Raw genomic sequence first — 15,020 nt, 5'->3', positions numbered from 1 at the left:
CATGGACCTTGTATCTTTTTTTAAAGATGCTTGCTAACCTACAAGAATTCTTAAGTGATGGGGGGGGAGAGAGAGAGAGATGTGTGGATGTGTGTGTTTTAAAGAAGAGATGTTTTGAGGTGATTGCCTTTTTCTCCTCTCTCCAAAGGATTAAAAATTACAGTAGTAGGATCCTAAATGTTAGGTGTTTACTGAAGAACTATCATTTGTTGAATATTCTCTAGGTACTTACTTATCTGAGATCTTTCCAACCCTTATTTGCAAGGTGACTATTTGGTATCCTTATTTTACAGAATGACTTGCAGGGAAGTTCAGAATTGTATTCATGATTAGAGAATCAGCATTTAAACTCAGACCTGATTAATCTCACAGTCCTTTTCTGCAAACACAATATTATATTAGAGATGCTAGCACTCTTCATGACACCAGCTAATTATGTGCTTTTCACCACCACAGCTGTCACCTGCCTTAGTTAAAACCTCATACTGTAGGAAGCAATCTAGACTTAGAAGGCATAAGTTCCTTTCTCAGTTTTCATTGTTTAAAAAATGTAATCTCTTATATCAAACATAATATTTTCTCCTACCCAGTTCAAGACACCATTGTAATGCTCACGAAAGATCTAATATTCTATTTAGAAAATATGTATATATTTCTAAATTTAAAACTTGCAAGAGACACTCCTGTTGGCTTGTCCTGTGGTTTTCTTTGTTTTAACTATAAGGCCAAACTGCTGTGGACTGCCTGTTCAAATACAACTGTGCTTCAGTGATTAAACACAGTGCAAAATTTTACATGAATTACTATCTGATTTGAAACATCTGTAACAAAACTACTTTATTTTTTTCCGGAAACTTGAGCTTATTATTGAATGATTAAATGCTTTCTCTCAGATTTTGTTTTTTGACTAGTCTATACCTGTCATTTACACATTTCTTTTGGGAAATTTAGATTTCCTGTTCCCTATTGATTTAAACTCCAAGGCTAAACTTTACAAGCGTTATTTCCCACTTGTCCCTTCTAATTATTTGACATGTTTCCCAAACATCCTGAGCATTTTCTATTTTGCTTCTTTAGCAAAATGATATTCAAAACGCCGCTTCTCATTCTGGCATCCTTAACTCTTTTTTAGCAAGACCAGACTAAAAGCTATCTCAAACTTGGAACTATTCCTTGTATTAATGGAATGTGAATCTTACTGAGCTCTGCGTAGTTCTTCCCATGGTAGGTGCACATATGATAGTATTCTGAACGAATCATATGTGTAACCACTATACTGAAAAGACACTTCTTTTCTTTTCTTTTTCTTTTTTATCTTTTTATTGAGAGGGTTAATGCTTTATACTTCAGTCATTAACCATTGACACAAAGGTGCAATTTTATTATGCAGCCAGACCACAGACCCCAAAGTTCTCTTCTGCCCTTCCCTCCTTCCCCAGAGTCCTTTGCTTTGATGTAATGCACCTCACTCTGTGTTTTCCTACCCTGTCCCCACTCATTGAGTCCTGCGTAGAAGTGAGAGTCTTAAGATACTGAGATGATCACTTGTAGTGCATTTCACTTAATAATAGTAGTCAAGGGCTGGAGAGACAGCAGAATGGTTCTGTAAAAGACTCTCATGCCTGAGCAACTGAGGTCCCAGGTTCAGTCCCCAGCACCACCATTAGTGAGAGCTGGCCTCAGTCTGTCTCTTTCATAGAAGTAAAATATTTTTTAAAATAGTAGTCTATAACAGTACCTCATTGTATTTTAAAACTAGTATGACCATTGCAGGTATATGATACATAGCAGTGAATGTTATTTTTACCTCTTATCCATTTTTATCAAAATCATGAGACAAGCTGTGGCTTAGCTCTGCTGTTTTAAGTTCTAATTTATATTTATTTGACTTTTTGAAAGCACAAACTTTCCTATCAGTGGCTGTATATCTGTTTCTTCTTTTTTTTCATAACATGTTATTTGCATTAATCTCTCCAAAAGAAAAAAAAACAAAGCTGGTATTATGTTGGTACCTCCAAAAGTTTCAGTTAGTTGTTTTTGATATACTTCTAGTGTTTAGAAGGAAAAGAAAAAAGGAACTGGGGGTAGACGTCAAGTGAACTATATTGTAATGTTCACACTGTCGTTTTTACTGTAAGTTGGTGGTAGTGAGTCTCTTCAAAACACAGCTTCTTTTACTTATGAATTGAGGGCACTGAATTTGGCCATTAAAATTGTTTTCATTATAAAAAGGTTTGTGGCAACAGTATTGAAAAATAAAAGCAGATCTCATAATCATAGCTAACACATTTATTTTCCATTTTGCCTCCTACCTCTGGCACCTGAGACCTCTCTGCCTCCCCACACCACCCATTTCAGTGATAAAAAAAATCAATTATAAGTTTATTGTTTGACAACCGTGATCCATACCAGCAGAGAAGTGAGGGACATATGGACATAGTTAGGATGTCATGAATGGCCTTAGAGGGAAAGAGGACTGAATCAGGAACAGAAGGGGCAACTATGTATAAATGTGGACAGACAGTTGTAGAGAAGATGGTCAGCCCATGTCTAAAACTCTAGAGGAACTGTGGTGGATTGCAGTGGGGAGAGTAAAGATTCAGAACTCTGGTGGTGGGAATGGTGTGGATTCACACCCCTGTCGACATGTAATTCTGTAATATAAGAATATAAAAAAAATAAATAAGTTTACTGTTTGATCACTAAGAGTGGGCAAATCAGAGTTAGGTATGGTCTTTTCTATAGAGATTCCAGCAACTTCAGTTTCTGACATCTAACTTCCATAATTTAAATTCTCTCATTCCGAATTAGAAAGTGCTTATTTTTTTGTCCTGTGTCTTTCACTGACAACTCTATGAGACTCCAGTATGTGTGGGCTCTTCCCATCATTGCTGCTTTGATTAATTAGTGGGCTGTAAGAGCGTAAGCTTATCAAGGGCAAAGACTGTCTTTCATTTGCCTTTTTTTTCTAGGAACCCAACACAGTGACTACTGTGTAATTATAGTTTTTACATAAAAAATAATAATTGATAGTTTTTTGTTCAGACTTTTTCACTGGTCTATTACTGATATCTTAAAAGGCTAGGAAATCACATTCTGTTCTATAATGTTACTGAAAATGTCAAAAGCAGAAACTTTTTTTTTTTTTTTTAGATATCCATGCTTGGATAAGAAAGTGATTATTTTAAACAAATCTTATTTAGGAAAAATTCTTAAATATATGAAAATAATGCATGACGACAGTTATGTTGTACAGTTTGGAAAAGAGTTTTACAGAAAATATCTAGAGCTCTGTTTACAATATCTGTTAACAATGCAATCATCTATTTCAAGAAAATATGCGAACCAGGGTCGGGTGGTGGCGCACCTGGTTGAATGCTTGTATTACAGCGCCCAGGGACCTGGGTTCGAGCCGCCAGTCCTCACCTGCAGGGGGAAAGCTTCATGAGTGGTGAAGTAGGGCTGCAGGTGTCTCTCTGTGTCTCTCCCTCTCTATCACCCCCTTCCCTCTTGATTTCTGGCTGTCTCTATCCAATAAATAAAGATAATAAAAAGTTTTTATACAAAAGAAAATAATGTGAACCTCAGATTACACAAAGACACGCTTGTGACTTCCACAAGCAAAGCTAAGTGGACAACTGGGAGGGCTATTCAGTTAATTCAGGCAAAAGGGGAAAAGGGAGAAGGGAAAGTGTGTTGTTTTGTTTTGTTCTTTTTAAGGAACTTATTGTACTTAACTATCTAAATTTCCTGTGATTAAAAACTTAGTTGCAATTGTAACAAAACAATACAGAACCTATTAGCAAATACAATCTTATCAGCAAAAGTGTGGGTGTGGACATGGACATGCTTGTTTCTGTGTGTCTCCATACAGCACACGATCATTTCACCCAAGGAATACTAGGATGTAGTTTATAATGCCTTCATTTCTACCTGCTACCCCAGAGTTTTTGCTAGGAATTGAACCTGGGATCTCAGAAACTCAGCCATGAAAGTCTTTCTGCATAAGCCAATTATGCTATCTCTCCAGCCCTATAATACATAGTTTTAAGGACTGGTGCGTATTTTCAAACTTCAGTATTTGGCGAACTAAAAGTAATCATTACCAAAGTAAATTTCGAATGTCTGTTGTCATTTATAATATGTACTGGCTTTATAATTTATAATAAAATATACTGACATTTTTCTTAATCATTTGATGCTCTAATAATGATCTAGGTATCCTATTCACAGTTGAAGATTTGCATTTATTTCAGCAGGTCTCAGGTAACTCATGCTGAAAGGACATGTCTTGGGTGGGGATAGATAGCATAAGGGTTATGCAGAGAGACTTTCATGTCTGAGGCTACAGAGTCCCAGGCTCAATCCCCCGCACCACTGTCATGTGCTGGGGTAGGAGGAGACATGTCTTCATCTTTTTGATACTGCACTGCTGTTATTCTGCAGTAATTCTGTTTAGTTTTTTCACTTATTTTGTCTACAGAGATGTATCATGTAGCTAAAAGTGTTAATATTGGGGGCATACAACGTGAATTCTTAGCACCAACCAAAGCAGGTATTTTAATCTTCTTTTAGGAATTATTTGACATTTTGATTTTCATGTTAAACTTTTTTTTTTTTTAATCTACTCAGCTCTGTTCTATGGTGGGGCCTGGGAGCAAGAGTGAGACCTCAGAGCCTCAGCCTGGAAGGCTTGCATAACTATGCTGTCTCTCTGGTCCTTAATCTTCATTTTTTAATTATAAGAGATAATAGATAAAAATCTCTTCTGTTCACTTACAGATATCATTTGGCTTGTTGCCTATACTTGGGTTTGTCAAAGTAAGGCTCATTAGGGCTGGTGAGATAGTCTAATGGTTATGTAAAAAGATATTCATGCCTGAGGCTCTACAGTCCCAGAATCAGTCCCCAGCACTATCATAAATAAGAGCTGAGCAATCCTCTAGTCTCTCTCCTCTCTTTTTCATTTAAATAAATAAAATATTTAAAAGGGGCCTTGTGGTGGCACACCTGGTTGAACACACATGTTACAAAGTGCAAGGAACCAGGTTCGAGCTCCCAGTCCCCACCGCCACAAGCTTGTTGAGTGGTGAAGCGGTGCTGCCAGTGTCTGTCACTCTTCCTCTCTATTGCCCCTATCTTCTTGATTTCTGACGGTCTGTAGCCAATAAATAAATAAAAATAACAGTAAATGAGTAAATAAAGTTTTCTATAGTTGATTCTTTGGGGTTTTATTCACAAAAATTTCATGTGCTGTTTTTTTTTAGATGATAAGCAGATAAAAATACCACCCTTTCTGTATGACAGAGTATACAGAAAGCAGTGAAGACAGACAATTAGCTATTCATAATATCATGCTGGGTGTTGTATTATTGGAGGGGTGGTTTAATCTACTCTAGTGAGTTCCTGGTTTTGTTTGTTTGTAAGTGGCATTCATGTGAAGAGGTGCAGTAACAGTGTAATTAGCTATCCAAGGGGCCAGAGACTTCAGAACCGTGGACTCAGTAGTGACTAGAGGAAGCTCCAGTGTCTCCAAAGAGGAATATGCTCAGCTTGTCTACATTTCTTGACACACGACTCACTTTGACAGTAGATTTCATTCTCTAGTTACAGGTCACTCTGAACAGGAAATCTGTTGTGACTTTAGCATTGTGGGAACAATTCAAACTTTCTGACAACTCAATTGCGTGTTATTGTGGCTGCTGTTTGATGTTTTTGGCACCAGGATTATCTGCATGGCTCGACGGGTCCCAGCAATCAGTATATTTTCCCTTCTTTCTTTTTGATAGAGGTGAGAAGCAGAGAGGAAGGAGAGATAGAAAAGAAAAGGAGAAGGAGAGATAGAAAGAGATGACAGGGAGTCGGGGCAGTAGCGCAGAGGGTTAAGCTCACGTGGCACAAAGCACAAGGACAGGCAGAAGGATCCCGGTTCGAGCCTCCAGCTCCCCACCTGCAGGGGAGTCGCTTCACAGGCCGTGTGTGAATTACTTAAAATATCAAAAGGAGAAAAGAACACCCTAGCTTCATTTTGGTCAACCAAAATATTTCTAAGAGGAAGAGACATATAGCTCAAAAATTGGTGATTCTATATTTATATACTAATATTCTCTCTCTCTCCACCAGGGTTATCCTTGGGGCCCAGTACTGGGCTACTGACCCACCACCCAGGCCCTTAGCCGGCTGTACCGCCATCTGGGCCCCATACCCTCCTCCTTTTTTAGGTGTTTTTTGTTTGCTTGTTTGTTTTTTTAATTTATTTTTTATTATTTATTTTCCCTTTTGTTGCCCTTGTTTTTTTTTTAAAGTGTTGTAGTAGTTATTATTATTGTTGGTGTTGATGCCATTGTTGTTGGATAGGACAGAGAGAAATGGAGAGAGGAGGGGAAGACAGTCACCTGCAGACCAGCTTCACGGCCTGTGAAGCGACTCCCCTGCAGGTGGGGAGCCGGGGGCTCGAACCGGGATCCATATGCTGGTCCTTGCACTTCATGCCACATGCGCTTAACCTGCTGCGCTACTGCCCGACTCCAGGTTTGTTTGTTTTTTTAAGATAAAGACAGATACAGAATAAAAGAAGCTTCCTTCAATGTGCTTGGGGTCAGACTTGAACCTGGGCCACACAAATGACAAACAAGTCAAGTGAGTCCCTTTGCCGGCCTTTATACTTTCCGCCAGTGGTTATAGTCTTACTTGAGTATTAATCAGTATAAGGTGGGACATCAACTTCACTATATACTCTGAGACCATTGTTCTTCAATTTCACACATAGAGAACTAAGCAAAGTGAAAAGGAACGTAACTTTTAGACAGTCTGCCGGGCCCATTATTTCAAAGCTTAAGATTTAAAGTCCGAGCTCAAAACTAAGCATAAGCTTTGCCACTTAGTAGTTAGTTGTGTACCATGAGATAAATTAACCTCTTAGCATTGTCTTCATCTCTAAAATTTGGTGGACAGCTCGGTACAGTCCATCCCCTTCTCTGAGAATTAAATGAAGTAACCCATGCAAAGTTCTTGATATAAAGCCTCACAGTAATACACTCTCCCTAACTACATCCATTTCAATATTATGGTATGTTGGTTGTTCTTTGTCACTGTCTCTATGTTTGTCCTCTGGTAATCTGAATGCCACCATTTGGATATGACCAGTGGGAGAGCAAGACATCGGAGACTAGGTTAGACTAGAAGGGAGATTTCTCCCTCCGGGTCCCCATGCTGCTAGACTTGAGTTTTTATACTAGCTGCATTCTGGTGGGGACCAGGGTGCAGGCAAAGAAGCTGCCCTCTTAGCTGAGCTATCTTAGCAGCTCTCCTCTTTAAAAAATAATAATGTGTAGCTTCACATACATACTCATATTAGAGAGAGACACAAACAGAGAGAGAGAGAGAGAGAGAGAGCATCATTCTAGAATAAGTGGAGCCAAGGATCAAACTCGAGACCTCACACATGCAAGTCCTGCACAATGATCCACCTCCCTGAGCCATTCTGTGGCCACACAGCTTCTGTCCAACGTCCCTCTCCTTTCACGGGTAGAAATGACAGGGAAGCTGACACTCCCAAGCCTCAGGCCTAAGGGTGGTCATGGCATTTCTTCCCCGGATACGTCAGATGCTTTCTTCACACTACTACTGCCCCACGTGCACCCCAGTCACTTCCTTTCTACACCTCGACCAATAGCCCCTTAATTAAACTTGCTTCACTTATAGCTTTGATATGTGTCACTCTTTTTTTTTTTAAGGCTCTGACATATGACAAAGAATAATAAAGACCTTGGACAACCAGAAGGTCCTCTCTTCTGACCAATCATTTTTAAATATTGGGGGGGGGGGTAATATGTCCAGTTCTATGTCTAGGAGGAAGTTTGCTGGCACAGCGGTGGCTTGTTGTAATGCAAACCCAGCTTTGAAGACTTGTGGGAGTTTATTTAGATAGCAGGGAGCAATGAGAGCAAAGGGAAGGGTGGAGTACTTTTCTAGAAGCACAAAACATGATTTGATCCATAGAAACAGAGTGACCATAAAGAATATGAAGAAAGTCAGGAAATGTGACTGGCTGTGTGAGCCCTTTATTTTTCAAAAGTTGAGCAGACATAATAACCACATGGTGGGTCAAGGCAGTGGCGCTCTGGTTGAGAGCACCCTTTGCCAGGCACCAGGACCTGGATTCAAATTCCTGTCCCCACCTGCAGGGAGAAGTGTCATGTGCAGTGAAGCAGATGTCACTTGTTTTCTATTTCCTCCTCACCTTTCAATTTCTCTCTGTTCTATCAAATAAAAAATGTAATAATAAACAGTAAGTCATAATCTCTGGAACCTGTGAATAGTTCGCTGAATCTGGCAGGAGAGACTTGGCCTGTGTGATTCAGTGAAGCATCTCCAGTTGAGGAAAAGCCCTGTAGGTGAACCTACAGTGACCAAAAGGATCCTGATTAGAAGGGGGCAGTAAGATCAGAGTCAGAGAAGGAGAGTCCCAGGGACGGTTTTGAACATATAACTTTTATATAGGTTTTATACATATAACATATAAGTGCTTTGAAGATGTTAGAAGGAGCCTTGAACAAAGAAACACAGTTGACTTCTGGAAGTTAAAAAAAGGTAAGGGAATCAGTTCTTCCCTAAAGCATCAGAAGAAGAGAAGTCCCCAACTTTTATCCAGCGAGATTTCTGATCAGCAGAACTGTTAAAATAGTAAATCTATCTTGGGACCAAGCAGTGGTGCGCCTGTTTGAATGCATATGTTATTATGCTCAAGGATCTGAGTTCAAGGCCCTGGCTCCCGCCCACAGAGGGGGAGCTTCACAAATAGTGCTGCAGACCTCTCGCTCATTCTCTGCCCTACCACATCCCCCATTCATATCAATTTCTCTCTGTCCTATCAAATAAAATTAAATGATGTCTTTAAAATAGTAACTGTGTCTGGTTTTAGGCCACTTCATCAATGGCAGTTTGTTAATAATAACACCAAGAGGACCTGGCTCAAGGGTAGTGGGTAACAGATCTTTAGGGTAGTAGACTTGAGTAAAATATGAATGGTCAGTTAAGAAATTTGATTTGGGGGCCAGGCGGTAGTGCAACGGGTTAGCAAAGCAGGAGGGACCGGCTTTAGGGTCCCGGTTCCAGCCCCCAGCTCCCCACCTGCAGGGGAGTCGCTTCACAGGCGGTAAAGCAGGTCTGCAGGTGTCTGTCTTTCTCTCCCCTTTTCTATCTTCCTCTCCTCTCTCCATTTCTCTCTGTCCTGTCAAACAACAATGACAGCAATAACAACAATAATAATAACAACAACTGTCATAAACCACAAGGGCAACAAAAGGGAAAAAATAGCCTTCAGGAGCAGTGGAGTCGTAGTGCAGGCACCGAGCCCCAGCAACAACCCTGGAGGCAAAATAATAATAATAACAATAACAATAAATAAATGGAAAAAAAAGAAATTTGAACATCGATAACAGCAATAACTACAACAATAAAACAACAAGGGCCACAAAAGGGAATTAAAAAAATAAAATATTAAAAAAAAAAGAAATTTGAATTTTATCCCAAAGACAATAAGGAAAACATCTTGACTAAAGACTAGGATATAATAAAAATGCTTAAGTACTGTGAATTATGGGGCAAGAGAAATTTAGCTTTCTGGGTAGAGCAATGCCTTGCCTTTGCAAATTTAAGCCTGGCCCCACATGGTAGGTATTATGGCAACAGAGGAAGGTCAGTGCTGCTTCCTCTTTCTCACTGAAAAGTGTTCTGTCTCTCACTGAATGAAAATGTGGCTCAAAGTGGTGAAATCAAAGTGTGTGAGGGCCTGACTCTACAAAAATAAACAATAATAAAATAAATGTCAGTATGACTGAATCACACACACACACAGAGGAATTAACCCTATCTCAGAAATGGCTAAAAATTGCTCTTTTGGGAGTTGGGCTGTAGCACAGCGGGTTAAGTTCATGTGGTACAAAGCGCAAGGACAGGCATAAGGATCCAGGTTTGAGCCCCCGGCTTCCCACCTGCAGGGGAGTTGCTTCACAGATGGTGAAGCAGGTCTGCAGGTATCTGTCTTTCACTCCCCATCTCTGTCTTCCCCTCCTCTCTCCATTTCTCTCTGTCCTATCCAACAATGACGACATCCATAACAACAACAGCAATAAAACAAGGGCAACAAAAGGGAAAATAAATATTTAAAAAAATAATAATAAAATAAGTTGCCTTTAAAGTTCCTTCCTGGAGTCAGAAAGACATATTACTTCCACAATGGTAGAAAACCTCTAGTGTACAACTTCCAACTGTCTGAAGCATGGGGGATAAAGTATCTGAATCTGAGGCACCTAAGTATGTCGCATATCTACGAATATATGTAAAATTTTAATTCACTACCTCTAAATTTCACTCTTATTTCTATAAAAGATATGTTGTTTTTTTTTTTTTTGGATTGTTACCAGTCATTACCATGACTGGTAACATGGTAAAATAAAAAGATAATAAGTTGAATATTTGGTAAATATGCAGATTTTACACTGTAATTAAATTACAATGGAATGCAAGTCCCCACTTCTAAATGCAAGTCCACTTCTAAACACACACACACACACACACACACACACCCCTACTGAGTTGGAGTGCAATGACTTATAGTTAAATATGTACAGACGGTATTAATAGTAGCTGGTAAATTAAATCAGTCTGGATTACTCCTGTCTGGATTACTGAGTTTGGGTGACAAGTCAGTAGCTCACCATAAATTCCTGTTATACCATCCCACAGTGAAAACAAAACTGTGAATGCTAATAAAGTCTATTCTATATGATCATGAAAGTTAACAATTCTCAGCCATTTGACCAATCTAAAGTGTAGATTACCCTTGATAAAACGCTAAATTTACTAAGACTGATAAGCATGCCAGCAATAAAAGCCACCGAATACTGAGGACATCTTAAAATGAGCCACTCATCGAATCATTAATCAGGTGATTTTCTTCAAGACAACTCTTCACGCATTTGCTTGCTATGCTTCACCACTGCAATGTTACCCCTCGGCCATGAGCTGCTAACATAGATTTATCCAAGAAATTATCACTTGGAAAAATCTTAGTGAATGTTATGATTTAAACTTTTTGAAAGTAAATTCAACTTTAACATCTATTATTATTATCATTGTTATTATTACAGAGACAGACACAGACACGAAGAGTGAAAGAGACCACAGCACCAAAGCTTCCTTCAAGGTAGTGGGGGCCAGACTCGAACCTGGGTGGGAGCGCACTACCTACCCAGTGTGCTGTGCCGCCAGCCCTCATGTGGGGCATCTTCGGTCCCTCCTTCATAATACTCCTCTATGCACAAGGAGCACTCCCGTACTTCTCCCTTACTAAGCCATCTGCCAGTTAACAGAGTAAATGCTCATTAAGCCTTCCTCAAGTCGGAAGCGCTTCTCTGCCTGGGTGCTCTTAGGCAAACATCATTTCGGAGCAGCGGGCAATTCTGGCCAGAACCTCTCTTTCCTATTCTGCAGCAGACAAAGATTGTCAATATTTGGCAGAAAGAAAACGCAACAACCGCCCACTCGAGAGTAACTGAGGGTGGGGGTAGACTGTATAAATCAGAAGCCCCTGCAAATGAGAGATGGGAGGGGAGGGAGGCATTCAGCAAAGTCCTAAAACACTGCACATACTGTTAAAAAAAAAAAAAAAAAACTTGACTAGTGCATGCCCATTTTTTTAAAACTTTGTAAAGTTTTGTTTTTCCCTCTCCACGGTCCTTCCCTCACTCCCTTGCACCTACCTCTGGGCTGGAGGGTTTGTTTTTTTGGAAAGCACACGGAAACCCAATCATCTCACAGCCCGGAGGGCACAAGCCGCTTTCCGTAAGGCCACCAGCCCGACCACCTGCTCTCCGGGCAGCCTGGTGGGCGGCGCCCCTCCCTCGCAGCCCCTCGCAGCCCCGGGCCGGCGCGCCTCCCTCCCTCCCTCCCTCCGTCCGTCCGTCCGTCCGTCCGTCCGTCCCTGCCACCCGCCTCGGAGAGCCGATCCCCCGGGCGGGCGCACACCATGCTCACCCGGGAAGAGCCAGCAGCAGGCGGCGGCGAGTCCCGGCCGTCGGGGGGCCATGGTCGGCGAGGCCGGGCGAGGCCGGGGGCCAGGCGGCGGCGCGGGGGGCCGGGACGCGCGGGCCGGTCGTGCGCTCTGCGCCGGGTCCCTGCTGCGGCCGGCGCGGTGGGACGGGGCGCCCGGCAGCCCGGCAGCGCCCTCCGGTGCGGCCGTCCCCCGTCTGTCGGGCCGCCGCAGGCCGCTCACACCCGGCGGGGCTGCCACATCGCCCGCCCCGCGCGCCCCGCGTCTCTGGGATCCCACTGGCGGCCTCCCAGGCTGCGCCCGGGACATGGACAAATAAAGGCAGCTGCGCAGGGCCGCGGCGAGGCTAAAGTCCGCGGGCCGCCAGGCAGACCTTAAAGGGACATCTGCCTCTCACGGACGGGGCAGCCCCGCTCTCCAGCTCCCCGAGGTGCCCGGCCGGCCGCCGGGGTGGGCTGGGCCTCCGGGGGGAGGGTGGCGTCCAACCCGTGGCTCCGCCCGCCCGGCCGCCTTCACACCCTACACTTGGCCAGAAACTCAGATGGGAGGGTCCCCTTCCGAGGAGTGGGGGCTCCTCCTCGGTCCTCAGAAGGGGAGGTGGCTGCTTGTTCTGGAGTTTGCAGTCGCTGAAGAGAGCTCACCTGGGAAAGTGAGGTGCCCTCTCCCCTATCCTGAGGACGCTGGAACTTCAGGGTTCAGTGGATCTCCCCACCCCCCCCACCTGAATGGTGGGAGGCAGAGGAAGGAGGAAGACACCCCCCCTCACACACACACACACACACACACACACACACACACACACACTCCCAGACACGCCTCACTGGAGGCTTTGCTTTCGTTTATGGAGATCTGTGGTTACAGATAAGCTTTTATTTGGAAAGACTATCTTAAGGAGAAAGGAACGACACAATTGGGAGGGGGAGATAGGAAAGGGAGTGAGATGAGTGCAAGAGGAAGGGGGGGCAGTCTCATAGAAACGGAATGTGTGTGGGCTTTTTTGTTTAAGTTGAATTAAGATGTTTGTACATGGGAACTGAATCGAATAAAGAACTCAAGGCACTGTGTTACTTCTTTTTGTTAAGGACGTTTTAGAAGTAACTGTGTTAAGCCTTGTTCCTCTTTGCTTCCTCCACCACTTCCCACTATTCTGGGAAACCGAGTTTGCATAGTTAAGTTGACTGACAAATAAATAAATAAATAAATAAATCACTCGGGCTTGGTACCCGCCTTGGGAGTTGGGGAGCCTGAAGGAGCCCTTAGGAGTTTGCAGTTACTTGCCTTGTATGGGGTGGTGAGAAACATCCGCATGTAAACTTTACGAAACGCTTGCTATTTGTCAAGCAGCTGTGTCTTGTTGGCTCCGAGAATTCCAAGGCAAAGGAAGAGGTGGGTGAATGGGTTTGTGTTTACAGGTGGTTGGAAGGGATGAGCTTGATTCCAGTGGATTCAATTCAATCTGATCCAATCCATTGAGTAGCTCAGTCTAGCAGGAGAGGTAGGCAGAACAAGACTGCCACCCAAAGGAAAACTCTTTGCCTGGAACACAATCCAGGTAACCAAAGAGGGGAAGGGAGAAGACAGGATGGCTGAATAAACTGTAAAATAGAAAAGATTGCAGGGTTCAGTGTTAGAAAGAACAGAGTTAAAGTTCAAAAGTGGGATGGCATAAGAGGAGCCGTCAGATTTCCTTAACGAATCCATCATCCATGAAATCTCACTAACATGACCCATCGGCCAAGAAATTCCCCTTCCAATTTGTATATTTGAGGTGCTTGACTATGAAGTAAATGTACTGGTGATCTTGTCTTTCTATACTTTCAGTTTCACTATTTTCATCTCTTAGCCTTCTAAACTGAACAAAGACATCTGTAGGAAACATCACTGTCTACTAGACCTGAGTACAGTGCCGTTAATCACTACTTAGGCTTCATGGCCTGTATTCAAGGGTCTCATCTCAATTTTGCTTTACAATCTCCCTTCTATCTACTTTCCCTTGACATCATCAACCTAACTCTTGCCGCCCGTATTCTTGTGAACACCAAGCCGCAGAATACTTTCCATGTGTGATCTCCTCTCCCCGTCTAGAGTCTAGGTCCTTGTGCGTTGTAACATGTGAAACTTCAATGCGTGGAGTCAAGTTCCCTAGCAACCAAATGCTAGCTGTGTGTTTGGGGGAAATTTAGTTTCTCTAAGCCTCTGTTTTCTCTAATATAAAATGGGAATGAAATGATTGATTTTCACCAAAGGTGAGACAAACCTCTGAATTATTTGACACACGTATGGATTAAAATAATTGCTTGATAGAAAGGCATCATTTTCTCAGTATTAGATGAATGAGTACTAAGTAGACCATGGAAACCCAGGGCAGAAACTGTAATGTGTGGTGGAGCCTAGAAAGTGTTAGAACTGGAGGAGTGGACAGTAGATAGAGCACTTGGTTAAACACATGGTGTGAAGTGCAAGGACCCCGCTCCCCACCTGCAGGGGGCTCATTTCACAAGTGGTGAAGCAGGTCTGCAGATGTCTATCTTTTCTCTCTTCCTCTCTGTCTACCCTCCTCTTTTGATTTCTAACTTACCCAACCACAGCAGTAGCAACAACGATAATAACAACAACAATGGAAAAAAAAAAACAAAAAACAGATGGCCTCCAGGAACAGTGGATGATTCGTAGTATAGCCCACCCAGCCCCAGTGATAACCCTGGAGGTGAAAAAAAACAATAATAATAATAATTTTAAAAAATGAAGAAGGAGAAGGAAGAGGAGGGAAGAAGTAGAAAGTGGTATAACTTGATGGACACCAAATAGGAAACTTTAGTTCTTGACTAAAAATGTCTTCAGCAATTCCTATTATTGTTTCTAGAACTCTCAGCTTTAGCATATTTACTTTAGGATTAGGGAAAAGTCATTAAGGGATTCTTAAAACATTGGTTTAGCTTTGAGACATTAGAATCCACTAGGGTAT

General features: G+C 42.3%; 1 protein-coding gene across 1 annotated transcript in view; it reads right to left on the bottom strand.

The window, feature by feature from the left end:
• The window catches only part of ITGA1 (integrin subunit alpha 1), a 171,665-nt gene extending 159,129 nt beyond the window's left edge, over positions 1 to 12,536 (bottom strand). Inside the window, exons 1-2 of the mRNA XM_060191921.1 lie at positions 12,142 to 12,536; positions 12,040 to 12,099 (exon numbers count right to left, since the gene is read on the bottom strand). Of these exons, the coding sequence (XP_060047904.1) occupies positions 12,040 to 12,099; positions 12,142 to 12,364 (283 nt within the window). The 5' untranslated portion in view covers positions 12,365 to 12,536. The remainder of the gene's footprint in view (positions 1 to 12,039; positions 12,100 to 12,141) is intronic.
• Between the last annotated feature and the right edge of the window lie 2,484 nt (positions 12,537 to 15,020).

Source organism: Erinaceus europaeus, chromosome 5 (genome assembly GCF_950295315.1).
Source record: "Erinaceus europaeus chromosome 5, mEriEur2.1, whole genome shotgun sequence".
In the NCBI taxonomy this organism is placed as follows: Eukaryota; Metazoa; Chordata; class Mammalia; order Eulipotyphla; family Erinaceidae; genus Erinaceus; species Erinaceus europaeus.
This window is presented reverse-complemented; position numbering and strand designations above follow the sequence as displayed.